This window comes from Myotis yumanensis, unplaced genomic scaffold (assembly GCF_028538775.1).
Source record: "Myotis yumanensis isolate MYYU_CA2020_CCGP unplaced genomic scaffold, mMyoYum1.0.hap1 SCAF_2, whole genome shotgun sequence".
Lineage (NCBI taxonomy): Eukaryota > Metazoa > Chordata > Mammalia > Chiroptera > Vespertilionidae > Myotis > Myotis yumanensis.
Window position 1 is genome coordinate 215,947,293 of NW_027223753.1, and position 11,631 is coordinate 215,958,923.

The 11,631-nt window shown below is 51.2% G+C and overlaps 1 protein-coding gene across 7 annotated transcripts in view; it reads left to right on the forward strand.

The window, feature by feature from the left end:
* SYNJ1 (synaptojanin 1) overlaps positions 1-11,594 on the forward strand; it is a 60,234-nt gene extending 48,640 nt beyond the window's left edge. For 2 of the 7 annotated variants that reach the window (XM_070407284.1, XM_070407286.1), the window contains exons 27-32: positions 1,629-1,667; positions 1,787-1,857; positions 3,028-3,154; positions 3,255-3,448; positions 6,813-6,836; positions 8,861-8,947. In XM_070407284.1, the coding sequence (XP_070263385.1) occupies positions 1,629-1,667; positions 1,787-1,857; positions 3,028-3,154; positions 3,255-3,448; positions 6,813-6,833 (452 nt within the window). In that variant the 3' untranslated portion in view covers positions 6,834-6,836; positions 8,861-8,947. Of the gene's footprint in view, positions 1-1,628; positions 1,668-1,786; positions 1,858-3,027; positions 3,155-3,254; positions 3,449-6,812; positions 6,837-8,860 lie in introns of all 7 variants that reach the window. The other 5 variants (XM_070407281.1, XM_070407282.1, XM_070407285.1 and 2 more) reach the window with 4 other exon arrangements.
* Positions 11,595-11,631: the final 37 nt, after the last annotated feature.

The following is an 11,631-nucleotide window of genomic DNA, read 5'->3' on the forward strand; positions in this document are numbered from 1 at the left end:
CAGTGAGGAAAACAACCAGTAGAAAGTAAATCTTTAATGAATTTGTGAAAAGGTACGTCATATTACCAACTTAGAAATCCGATTTAGTTTTTTTAAATTGCCTCTAGTGACCCTTGATAGGCAGTATGTGTGCATTTCCCCTGTAAACCAGTAACTCTTTAAGGCAGTGAGCTTATAGAACGTCACTCTATGCTCTTAGAGTTTTTTAGAAATAAGGAAGCAAAATGAACTTCTGAGAGACTAACGTAGTCTCAGAAATTAAAATGAAATTCAAATGGAGTTTTTCCGTTTGGCCATCGTGTTCTGAGCTCTTACCAGAGGTTCAGCTCTGACCCTCGGGGCGAGGTGAGCAGGTGGCAGAGGCTTTCCTCGCACACGTTCCCCCTGCAGCGGCCGTGCAGACAGAAGGCCCGTCCCTCCGCTCTTCCCGGGGAGGGAGGCGGATGGGCAGGCGTCTACGTCACTGGTTTGTCCTGATTGAATAGTAGGAGGAGCTTCACGTAGACAGAGTCTTTTTGCAAAATTAAGTTTAACGCAGACATTGTCTGTGTGCCCGCCGTCTGCTCTGCTGCGGGCCCCAGACAACATGCGGCTTCTGTTCCTTCTAAGAAGCTACACGTCAGCCCCTCCAGTGCAGGAGGCAAACCAGGCGCGAACGCCCCCCCTCTGTGCACCTTGAAGCCTCCTTTCCCTCATTCTGTGTGTCCAGTTTCCAATGGGTACCCTTCCTTTCCTTGCGACTCCTATGCGGTGTTCTGCTGTTCGGTATCTATTTCATATGCGCTGAGGATGTGAAGTTACTGTACAATGTTATTTTAAAGAAAATGCTTTCAAAATCCTTTCCAGAATAAGTCAAATATTTAGAAATGTACTATTCTAACCCTGAGCTTTTAATATAGATAAGCCCTGTTAATTCAGGTCCAGGAATTACCTGTGAGTGATTTCACATAACATAGTTTTTTTTTGTTTGTTTGTTTTTTGTTTTTTTAAAAATATATATTTTATTGATTTTTTGCAGAGAGGAAGGGAGAGAGATAGAGAGTTAGAAACATCGACCAGCTGCCTCCTGCACATCTCCTACTGGGGATGTGCCTGCAACCCAGGTACATGCCCTTGACCGGAATCGAACCTGGGACCTTTCAGTCCGCAGGCCGACGCTCTATCCACTGAGCCAAACCGGTTTCGGCCACATAACATAGTTTTATCTGTAACGATGCTGAACTAAGTTTGCTTAAAAGATGCTTAAGAGCAGAAGCCGTTCATGGTGATGACAGTCGTTAAGGGGCTGATGTGTCTCATACAACAGTTTCCTTTCAAAAGAGTCAACCTGAGGTCTGCATTGCACCGTGGCCCACTTCTTACCTAAGGCAAAGACTTAGCTAGGAGGCCGCCTGCCTTTGGCCTTGGCCGTGGGATTGTTACAGAAACCCCACAGGGCGCCTCCCAGGCCCTCTGCCCATCGGGACGCCCACGGCTGCCGCCCCGAGCGTGTGGTGGGAGCCGTGTCAGCGGGTCTGTGCTCAGGAGCCCTCTCGGGGCATTCAGGACCGATGACCTTCACTTATCCAAAGCCCACCCCGGGCCATGTGCTGTTCACTCACGACTGTGTTTTCTTTCCCGCTTCAAAGCACCCCAAAGCCCCGGAGCGACGCGGAGAGAAAACCTAGGTAAAGGCACTTGGCTTGAGCCGCTCTCCTTAGAACGAGACCGTGACTAGACGGGGAAGTCAGTGCACGATTTCTCGTTTCTGTCTTAAATCTCAAATGCACGTGTGACTCTGTTCCAGGCCACAGCCAGCCTTTGCCTCCAGCGGGACTCTCGGGCCCAGGACCCGCTGGACACGGCGCGCCCAGACCGGTAGGCAGCACCTGCCAGGGGCGGGGGGTCTGGGTTCGAGGTCCCAGTTTGCTTCCAGCCACAAGGGTTGCCTTGGGGAAGGCGTGTGGCCCATCACGGCCTCTGCCTCTGTGAAGGGGTGTGCGGGCGGCTCTGGTCCTGCTTCCTGAGGGGCTAGTGAGGAGATAGTCACCCTTCAATGAGAAGGATGTTCAAGTCCATCATTGTAATAAGATTTCAGGAAAAGGAGCCGTGACAGAACTGGTTCCCACGGGGTGTCAGAGAGCAGGGCAGGGGCTTGTCCCAGTGCTCCTCACGCCTTCCCTTACTCGCATAGTCGTCCATTATTCACCCGAAGAACATGCTCTCGGGTGGGAGTAATGTAAAGAAGAAAGAAGGAAGTGGACAGTGGTCAGTGGCCCTGCCTGCGGGAGCCCTCAGCGGAGAGCGGGAACCGGGACCTGTTACAATAACTAGAAATTAACAGGCCACGACTCATTTCTCATTAGGCTTCTCATAAAACTTCTAAGCTAGAGATGTTCTGTCTTTTCTCTTATAACTCTATTTATCCTCCAACCTAAACATCACACTAATGTCGGAGGGAGCTTCCCACAGACTCCTGTCCCCGCTCTCCTGTGCCCAGAAAGATGGCAAATCGCTCTTCACTGACTACCACACACTCCCCGCCCCCAAATCTGTGTAAAATATTCTCGGGTGAGGATGTAAAGGGCTGTTCTCAGCAGCTCGAGGAGTCACGGAGAGCTCTTCCTTCTGTGCTGGCACCAAGTCTCGATCGGTCCTCGGCGTCAGTCTCTGCACCTGCTGTCCTGGGGCGTGGCCTGTGGGCAGGGACCGCCCGGCAGCTGCTGCCTGGCTTTGTTCTCTGGCTGGTGGCCGTGAGAGCCGCAGCCATGCCTGCTCTCGACTTAAGTGCTGCCTACCACCGAGGGGCACTTTGAAGATGAAATGCCTCTATGAGCTTCATCCGCACAGCGGGGCCCATTGTCAACTGAGAAACAGATGCCCACCTTAAGCGGGGGAGGGGGTGGCTGTCCATCCAGGGCAGCCAGCCTGCCCAGCTGGGGATGCCAGGAGGGAGGGGAAGGGGAAGGAGAGGAGAGCGGGCGGGTGCCAGTCTCCCCGCGGAGAGCAGCGCGTGTCTGAGGTGATCCCTGTGCTTCTTCCGTGCAGACGGTCCCGGCGATCCCGCCCCGCGCCGGGGTGATCAGCGCCCCGCAGAGCCAGGCCCGGGTGTCTGCGGCGTCTGCTGGGAGGCCGGCTGCCGAGAGCCAGGGCAGAGCCTCCGAAGTCCCCAGAGGTAGGCACGGCCTCCAGGTCTCCCGAGGCCCCAGCCTCTGTGTGAAGAGGGTTCGACACCGTTTCCCAGGAAACACCTAACTCGGAAAATGACTTTCTAGGTTCACCTCTTCTTCCTGAACCCCTGAAGCCTCAGGCCGCCCCGCCTGGTCCAAAGATGCAGGAGCCCCTCGTCCCGACAGCAGCCCCGCTGCCTCAGGCTGCCCCCCAGCCCGGCTTGGAGACGCCGCCCCAGCCCCCGCCCCGGAGCAGGTCCTCCCACAGCCTGCCCTCCGAGCCCTCGGCGCAGCCGCAGGTGAGTCCCGTGGCGGCTCCGAGCACGGCTCTCAGTGACAGACAGACATCCGGCTTCACTGTCTCTTTCTTGTTAGTAGAAATAGCATCTTAAGATACGACTTCAACCAGTGAGTGTCATTTGACGTCTCAGATAGTCACATGACAAAGGGATGTGTAAGGGTTTGCCTTTTTTTTAGCCTGTTGCTTAGATCAGCGTTTCTGAGAGTGAGCCTACAGGGGGCGCTTTAGGGACTTTCCATGGGGCTCGTTGGCTTTTAAAGTGTTTGTGACGGTCTCGGTGCGTAACTTCCTGCGGGCGGTAAATAGTCGGGTGCTGGCAGTGGTGGGTTTTCCGTGTTGCTTTTCACAGCCAGCGATCAGTTGGGGCGCTCACTCCTGGAGGAGACAGTCGGCGCAGCCCCGACCTCGCGTGGGGGTTGCTGTCCCCTGAGGAGCCAGCTCATGGTCTGGCTGATGATTCTCAGCGGCAGGTCCTCCGCTCCTGCTGCTGCTGCTGCCCCGGTGCCCTGCGGGGAGGCCCTGGGTCCTCGGAGCCGAGGCCGTTGTCCTGTTGGCGTTTCGGTGGCGGGTGTGGCAGCAGGCCTGTCGCCAAGGGAACACCATCCACTGCCACCGCGTGGAGCCGCCCAGGAAGCAGCGCCCTGGCCTGGGGCTGGCGGTGCCTGAGAGGCGGCGCCCGCAGCAAGGCTGCTGTGTCCCTCACAGTTCCTGTCACGCAGGAGCAGTCGCGCGAGTTGAATGTTGTGTTTTTAGTTGGGTGCTGTTTTACTTGGTTTCTGTTACATCTTTTCAGAAAAATTACTAAAATAGAATTTATATTTAGTAAGTACATTTGTATCTGGCCTTACATTTTATTTTATCCTAAAGCTTTAACTGGGGAATACCATCAAGGCCAAAGAAATGTGTAAAGTTTTAAGTCTGCATTTAAACTTCAGGAAGGTCTGAAGTACAGAGATATTACATACTGGCAATGTCCCTTAGACACATTGATGAGTTGTAGTTTGCATTTATTTTTACAGATGTCTGAGTGTGTCTACCTAGTTGACAGAAGTTTATGCTTCTACATAGTGAAAAAAATATTAAAGTAAATGTGACTTAAAATTGTAACTATTGCCGAAACCGGTCTGGCTCAGTGGATAGAGCATCAGCCTGCGGACTGAAGGGTCCCAGGTTCAATTCCGGTCAAGGGCATGTACCTGGGTTGCAGGCACATCCCCAGTAGGAGGTGTGCAGGAGGCAGCTGATCAATGTTTCTCTCTCATCGATTTTTCTAACACTCTATCTCTCTCCCTTCCTCTCTGTAAAAAATGAATAAAATATATTAAAAAAAAAGAAAAGAAAACCTTTAAAAAAAATTGTAACTATTGTTAGCAATTAGCATTTACTCAGACTATGAGTCACATTTGTAAAAGCTGGAAGAGGACATATAATCAAGAAAAGAATATATTCGCTTAAGCTAATTAATGCCTAAAAGTAGGCTGCATCTTTTTGTTCAGAAAATTGAGGGTCCTGAAGATACTGTGTCCACTGTTCTTTCCTGAGACTCTCAGTGGCCATGAGTTTTTTCTCATTTTCTTGTGAGATGTACTATTGTATTTTTTTAATCTTTCCAACTCGTCGTCTCGGAGCTTTCTAGCATTGTTTCAGGACAGAAAGCGCACGTCCATTCCAGAGTAAAGTGACTTCACTCCTAAAGTTCTGTGATGGTTAAGGCTCTTGGACAGCGTGAAAGTGGGTCCGGGGCAGCAGGTGCTGGGTTCCATGTTCACGCCCACGAGGTGCCCTGGGCACCTGACTGCGTATCGGTGGCCTGTGGCGGCTAGAGCTGGTCTCACTCTCTGACCCGGTTTCACTTACAGTTGCAGAGCCTGACCACACGTTGCTGAGGACTCACTGCTCGGGAAAATGCCCGGGGCAGACTGTCAGGGAAGAGTCAGTCTTAGCAGAAGGTCATCTTGTCACAAAAGAGCAGGAGGTTGGAGGTCATTTTCAGGGTCCTCTCCATTGTTCGGAGCCTGGTTTTCAGGGGAGTGGCCGTGGTTCGTGGTTCGTGGCAGGCAGCGCGTGCTCTGTGGGGCCTGGGAGATTGTGTTCTGGAATCTTGTATTTGGTTCATCAAAACTACCAAAGACGTTTGTTTTAAATTCTAAATGCTCTTTTTGCCTCAGTCTTTGATGTCTAATTCCTGTGAACATTATATACACAGACACACTTTGTTTTTAAGTTTCTGATCATGAACAATGTATTTTATTATCAATGAATTATATATATATGTATATATATTTTTAAATGTTTTGATTGATTTTTAGAGAGAGACAGGGAGAGGGAGAGAGAGAAACATTGATGTCATGGATGGGTTGCCTACCGTCCTGGGCTTGTGCCCTGACTGGGAATCGAACCGGCGACCTTTCACTTCATGGGACAATGCTCAACCAACTGAGCCACCCCAGCCGGGCCACACTCTCTTGGGGGCTGAGGGTCCTGCTCTTTGTAGACTGTCCTTGTGGAGGCTGGCAGAGCGGTTCCCAGGAAGTACATGCTGGAGGCCGGAGGAAGGGGAGTGTTTTACCTTGTGTCCTTTTGGGTTTTGAACCATAAGAATAATGCCTATTCAAAACATAATAAACACTTATAACTTTAAAATCTTCTGCAGTGGCTATAAGTTTTAAAAGATGAGGTTTTTAAATACAATATGTGATATTTTGATAATATGAAATAGCCTTAGAATTGAACATTTAGTAACTTTCATGTCTTTATTAATTCTGCCCAAAATCTGCAAAGTATTTGAAACATAAAAACACAATGAGCCCGGCCGGCGTGGCTCAGTGTCGACCCAGGAACCAGGAGATCACGTCCATTCCCGGTCAGGGCACAGGCCCGGGGTGCGGGCGGTCAGGGCACAGGCCCGGGGTGCGGGCGGTCAGGGCACAGGCCCGGGGTGCGGGCGGTCAGGGCACAGGCCCGGGGTGCGGGCTCGATCCGCAATGTGGGGCGTGCAGGAGGCAGCCGATCCATGACTCTCTCTCATCATTGAATGGGGGTGGCGGCGGGGGATGCAAACCTTTCATCCATGATGGGCTGCTTAGAATATTTTAGAGCTTTGAAAACCTATTTGGATTGTTATTTTTGGAATAAACTTTAAATACGTTGGTTAGTAATCAACCTCAGATAAAATTGAACTTTGAGCCCTAATTCAGCAACACATTTTTTGTTCAAAACGACAAAGTAAGTTGGAACTGTTGCTTGAACTCTCGCTGTGGCCTGCGAACGGCACTGCGTGGAGAGCGCATCGCGGGGGTAGCTGGCTGTCTCCGACGTCCTCCTAACTCTTTCCTTTGCTGTCTGTGTTCCTTCCCTCAAAGCAGGAGCGGCCGTCAGGGTAACAGGTATCGGACTGTTTCTCAACCTCCTACCTGCTTCTCATCTGTCGTAGCGCATAGATGTATGGATCTTCTGCTTCATACATCTAAGTTCCACCCATTTCTAAAGCCACCTGTCACATTAATAAACTCTGTTCTCATATCATCAAACCTGCTTTTTTTTCTTAGTATTTTGAATTTTTAGGAGCCATTTTAGTTCTTGTTTATGCTTTATGATATTTTGCTTTGTTTTTTTTTTTTAATGAAAATTAACAAAACTAAAACTTATAACTTCAATAAGGTAAGCTTTATGTATATGAAAGTCTGTTTGGCAAAACTAAACTGATTCTTGGCATAATTAAATTTTTTCTTGGGTTTCTTTTGGAAAAAAATGTTTTCAAATAATTTTAGTTGCAAGATTGTTTTTAGTAAGGAAGACTTGATGGTAGAGAGATGGAAAGTTAATTTCATAACGGGGTTAGTTAAAGTCCCTCCCACACCGTTCTCTGGGAACACGCCGGGCTTGGCCTGTCAGTCCTCCCTGTGGCGTCTGGTGTGGACTGGGTGTCACCATGGAGACCAGGCGGGCCCTGCTCTGCTTTGTGGGGTTAACCATAAACAGCCCAGGTGTGACTGGCGTGTGGGGTTGACTGACTTCCCGAGGCCTCGGATCAGTTTGAAGTAATGTCCATGTGCGAGCCGCTTACCTTCACTCACTCCAAATACAGTTTAGAGTCAGACATGATCACGCTCTCATTTTCTACAAATTTATTGTCATTGTTTGAGGAAAAACACACTTATTTATTCAAGTGTAAAGTGTGCTGTGGGCCAGCTGAGTAAGACACTCATATACTTGACGCTGCTCATTTCCCTTCCCGTCCTCCGGGGCGCGGCCTTCCCTGTCCTCAGCCCGAGGCCCTGCTCGCGAGGCCTGTGGACGCTGGCGGGGGACCGCCGCCCTGGTTTGCAGCGGCCCATGAACCTGTAGTTGTTGGCTTAACAGCTAAATTCATGTTGGCAGCGCTCCATTGTGTTCCATTGCTAGAAGTCCCCTCTCCTGTTCTTTTCAACCGAGTGGCCTGTTTGTTTTATTTTTAAATTAGGCATTAACATCCAGTCATCCACCCAGTTTTCAAACTAAAACCAAGTGCCTGGTGAGCTGCTCTGCCCTGTGGCTGGGATCAAAGCTTGTTCCCTGGGAGGAGGTCCCCAGCTCAGTGCGGCTGCGCTTCCCTCCCCGGCTTCCTGTGCACAGGCCCAAGCGAATGTGTACTGAGGCCGCGGACTCTGACCTCCAGCCCGGGCACAGCTGCATGTGCCAGCACCGCGCACCACGGGCTCAGCTGCGCTGTGGTCATAGTGAATAAACCACATAGAAGTGGGTTTATAAATGATGGCGGTCAAGGAACCATTGCCTGATGATGAACAGCACACCTGGGCGCTGGGGGACGTTTTACAAGATGAGGCAGGTCAGTTAAGGAGTCACCCCGCCACTCACCGCTGGTTCTCCGAAGGAGAGGAGGCCGGGCCGTCCATCCTGGGAGCAGGAAGGGCGCGTTGCTCACTCAGGAATGCAAGTGCGCCAATCATTCATGCTCATCCCTGCGGCTGCATTTCCATGGTCACATGAGCCCTAACTGAGCATAGATTTAGAAGAATGAAACCACGTCCTCATCACAGATGGGTGTTGAATTTTACAGGGCTTAGCATCAACGGGTTCTCCAGTTTGTGCTGACGTCTAAGAGAACGGGGCATGAGCAAAACTCATTGGCTAATCCCGTACCATTCCGTTTTACCAAATCAATACTTGCATGCACGAAATAAGCTCTATTTACAGTGGGCTTACTCAGTTGGGAGCTTTTCAAGAGTGAGATGTTAGCTGTGTTATCTTAACCCACCAGAGCAGCAGGACACAAGCTGCTTCCTATTTTCTAAATTGTATCCCTGCCCCCAAATCGAGAGCAGTTGAGACAGAGCCAGCTCAGGGACCAGGGACAGAGAATGTGTCGCTTTAAATGTGTTTCTGACGGTTCGGTGCTGTTTCTTTCCAGGTGAGACCCAACGGCGTCCCTTCGGTCAGACTGGAATCACCGTCGAAGAGCGACCCATTTGAAGACCTGTCACTTAGCGTGCTGGCCGTGTCACAGGCCCAGCCGCCCGTGCACCCCGCCCCTGTCCTCACCCCGGGCCCCAAGGGGGTGGTCCCCCTGCCTCCTGCAACATCGAGTAACATCAGCATTTTGAGTTCTGTGAGCTGCATGCCGACACTGCCTCCACTTCCCATGCGGAGCCAATCCCAGGAGAACGTGCGCTGCTCTCCGAACCCATTTGCCCCGACCTTCCCTGGCACCGACCTCTTCGCCGGCAGGACGAACCCGTTCAGAGCCCCGTCCAGGGACGCAGAGGCGGCGGCTCGGCCTGTGGAGCCTGTCCCCTGTGCTCCCCTCCCTCCTCCCGGGCCTTGGGGCCAGAGCAGCGGCAAGCCTCCTGCTCAGCCCCCCGGCTTCCAGGACAGCTCCGACCCGCAGGTCCAGGCCACAGCGAGCGCCAGCCCCCCGAGGGGGTGGGTCACTTTCGAGGAAGAGGAGGACTTCGGTGTGAGAGCCAAGTTGAAGGCAGCTTGTCCAGACTCCCTGGGCCCTCGGCCAGGCCCGTCCTCCGGCCCAGGCGTGACCTTTGGAGATGATTGGGGTCAAGGGACAGGTGTTCCCACCTGTGTGCTGCCCTCACGGAGGCCGCCCCCACCTCCCGGTTCTGCACTCCCCGCAGGCCCCGCCCCTCCAGCCGACCCTTTCACCGCTCTGGCCCCGGTTGCTCCTGCTGTAGACTTCACAGAAAGATAGCCCACAGGGGACAGCAGAGTGAGAGAACCGGGCGTTGTTATTCATTATGTGCAATAGTCCTTGTTCCTGCACTGATGTCAAGAAATACCACTGTGTCACGTGTACAGAGTTGGAGTATGTGTACATTGGAAATAGGGAAAACCCTTCTCATTATTAACTGGAGTTCTGGTGTGTTTCTGTTTGGATAACTGAGAGCAGTAGCCATAAAGAGTGCTCAAAACTACTCTGGGGAGTAGACCCCACTCAGATCCTCGTGAGGCCCCAAGAATCTCAGAAAGACGCGCAGCTCCTGGCTGGCCCGGCTCCGCCCTCCCGAGCAGTCACCAAAGAGCTGGACCGGACTCAGAGAGGCATTGCTAGAGAGAGTGAGTGCACACATGCGCACACACGTGTGGTGTATGCACACACACAGGCTAACACTCACCTAAACTCTAGGGCATGACTCAGACCAAATCTGTATCTAAAAGTTCTGAGAGTTCTTTTTCAGTATTTCACTATCAGAAGGACCGCTCTAAGTGAAATTTGGACATTAATTTTCTTTCCAAAACTAAAATAACCCTTACTCCTGAAACAGCATTTTCTCTCCTTGCACGTGCGCACGCACACACCTCGGCACTCCCCACTCCAGGCCCCAGGCCTTCCCTCTGGGACGGGTCCTGGCAGCTGGAAGCACCTGTCGCAAGTCACTGTCCGCACACACTCCAGCCCTTTCCAAGGAGCCGGTGGCCGTGTGTCTGCGAGGCACAGGCCATGGGTTCAGTGCGGAATTCAGCGCCAGGTGTCCTCTCTCTGTACAGGAAGGTGTGTGCCAGGCTTCCTCAGCAGGGAGAGCAGGGGGAAGGGGGCGCTCTGAACTGGGTCTTCCCTGAGGGGCTGGGGCCCACCGGGCGCTGCTGGAAGCTCTCTGGCGCCTCCTGGCAGCAGATCCCCTCTCCTGCTCTGCTGCATCCACTGACCCACTTCTATTCGTTTTCTGAAGTACACGGAATTTTTACAGAATGTAGTATTTTGCTATCATTAAGTAATCCTAATCAAAATCCGTGAGCAGCTGTTGTCAGTTTAAGCTAAAGTCATCTGTACCCATAAGACTTAGGTTAACGCTCCTTTCTATAGAGCGTTGTGTATGTCCACCGAAACCCCGAGTCCTCATTGGACCTTCACTGATGTGCGTCAGGGGATGGCAGGAAGCGGGGTCCCTGGTAAGAAAGTGGAAAAGCACAGAACTGCACTGCACGTCACCACAGAAAGCAAACCCATAGTCAGAGTACTTCTCTAGATGCTTAAACGCTATCACACTATTTATAGACGTCACCCTCTGTGAACAGCCAGGGACTTGTGAGTTTTCTACTGTGCTTTTTGGGGTCCTAAGCATTTCAGCATCAGTGTGTCTTAAACGGCAGTATTACTCTAAGCAACATGCTTCAAATGTGAACTAGCTTGTCCAAATGGTGGCTTTAGCTTCTGTGTGATTAGTGTGTGGTATGTGCTCTCTATTAGACAAACAGTTCCTTACCCACAACAGCGGCTCCGTGAGCAGTCTCCCGGTGAACCTGAACTACTGCCTGAAACACACATGCTGTGCGGCACCGTGGCCTTTATCGGAAACTCTATTCGGCAAGTTGCTGAAAGTGCACAAAGCTATGGAAGTTAAAGGTACGCTGCCAATAACTGGCCGTTATTCTGTGTCTTACTGAAATATCTACCAGTTCTATTAGAAGCAGAGCAGAATTTAGACACTAAGGCTCTGTGAATTCTTTGTTCTCGATAATAGGTTGCTGTTTATATGTAAGAACTTTATTGCTTATGTGGCATATATTTATAACTGTACTTTATAGAAGTATATATTACAGTCAGTGGTATACATTCTGTACATATCCTGTGAAATGTGCTGTCATACGAAATAAATAGACCTTCTTTACCATATCGACCACGTTGCTCAGAAGGGAAGAATTTTTCTCAGCTGTCTTCCTTGACCTTTA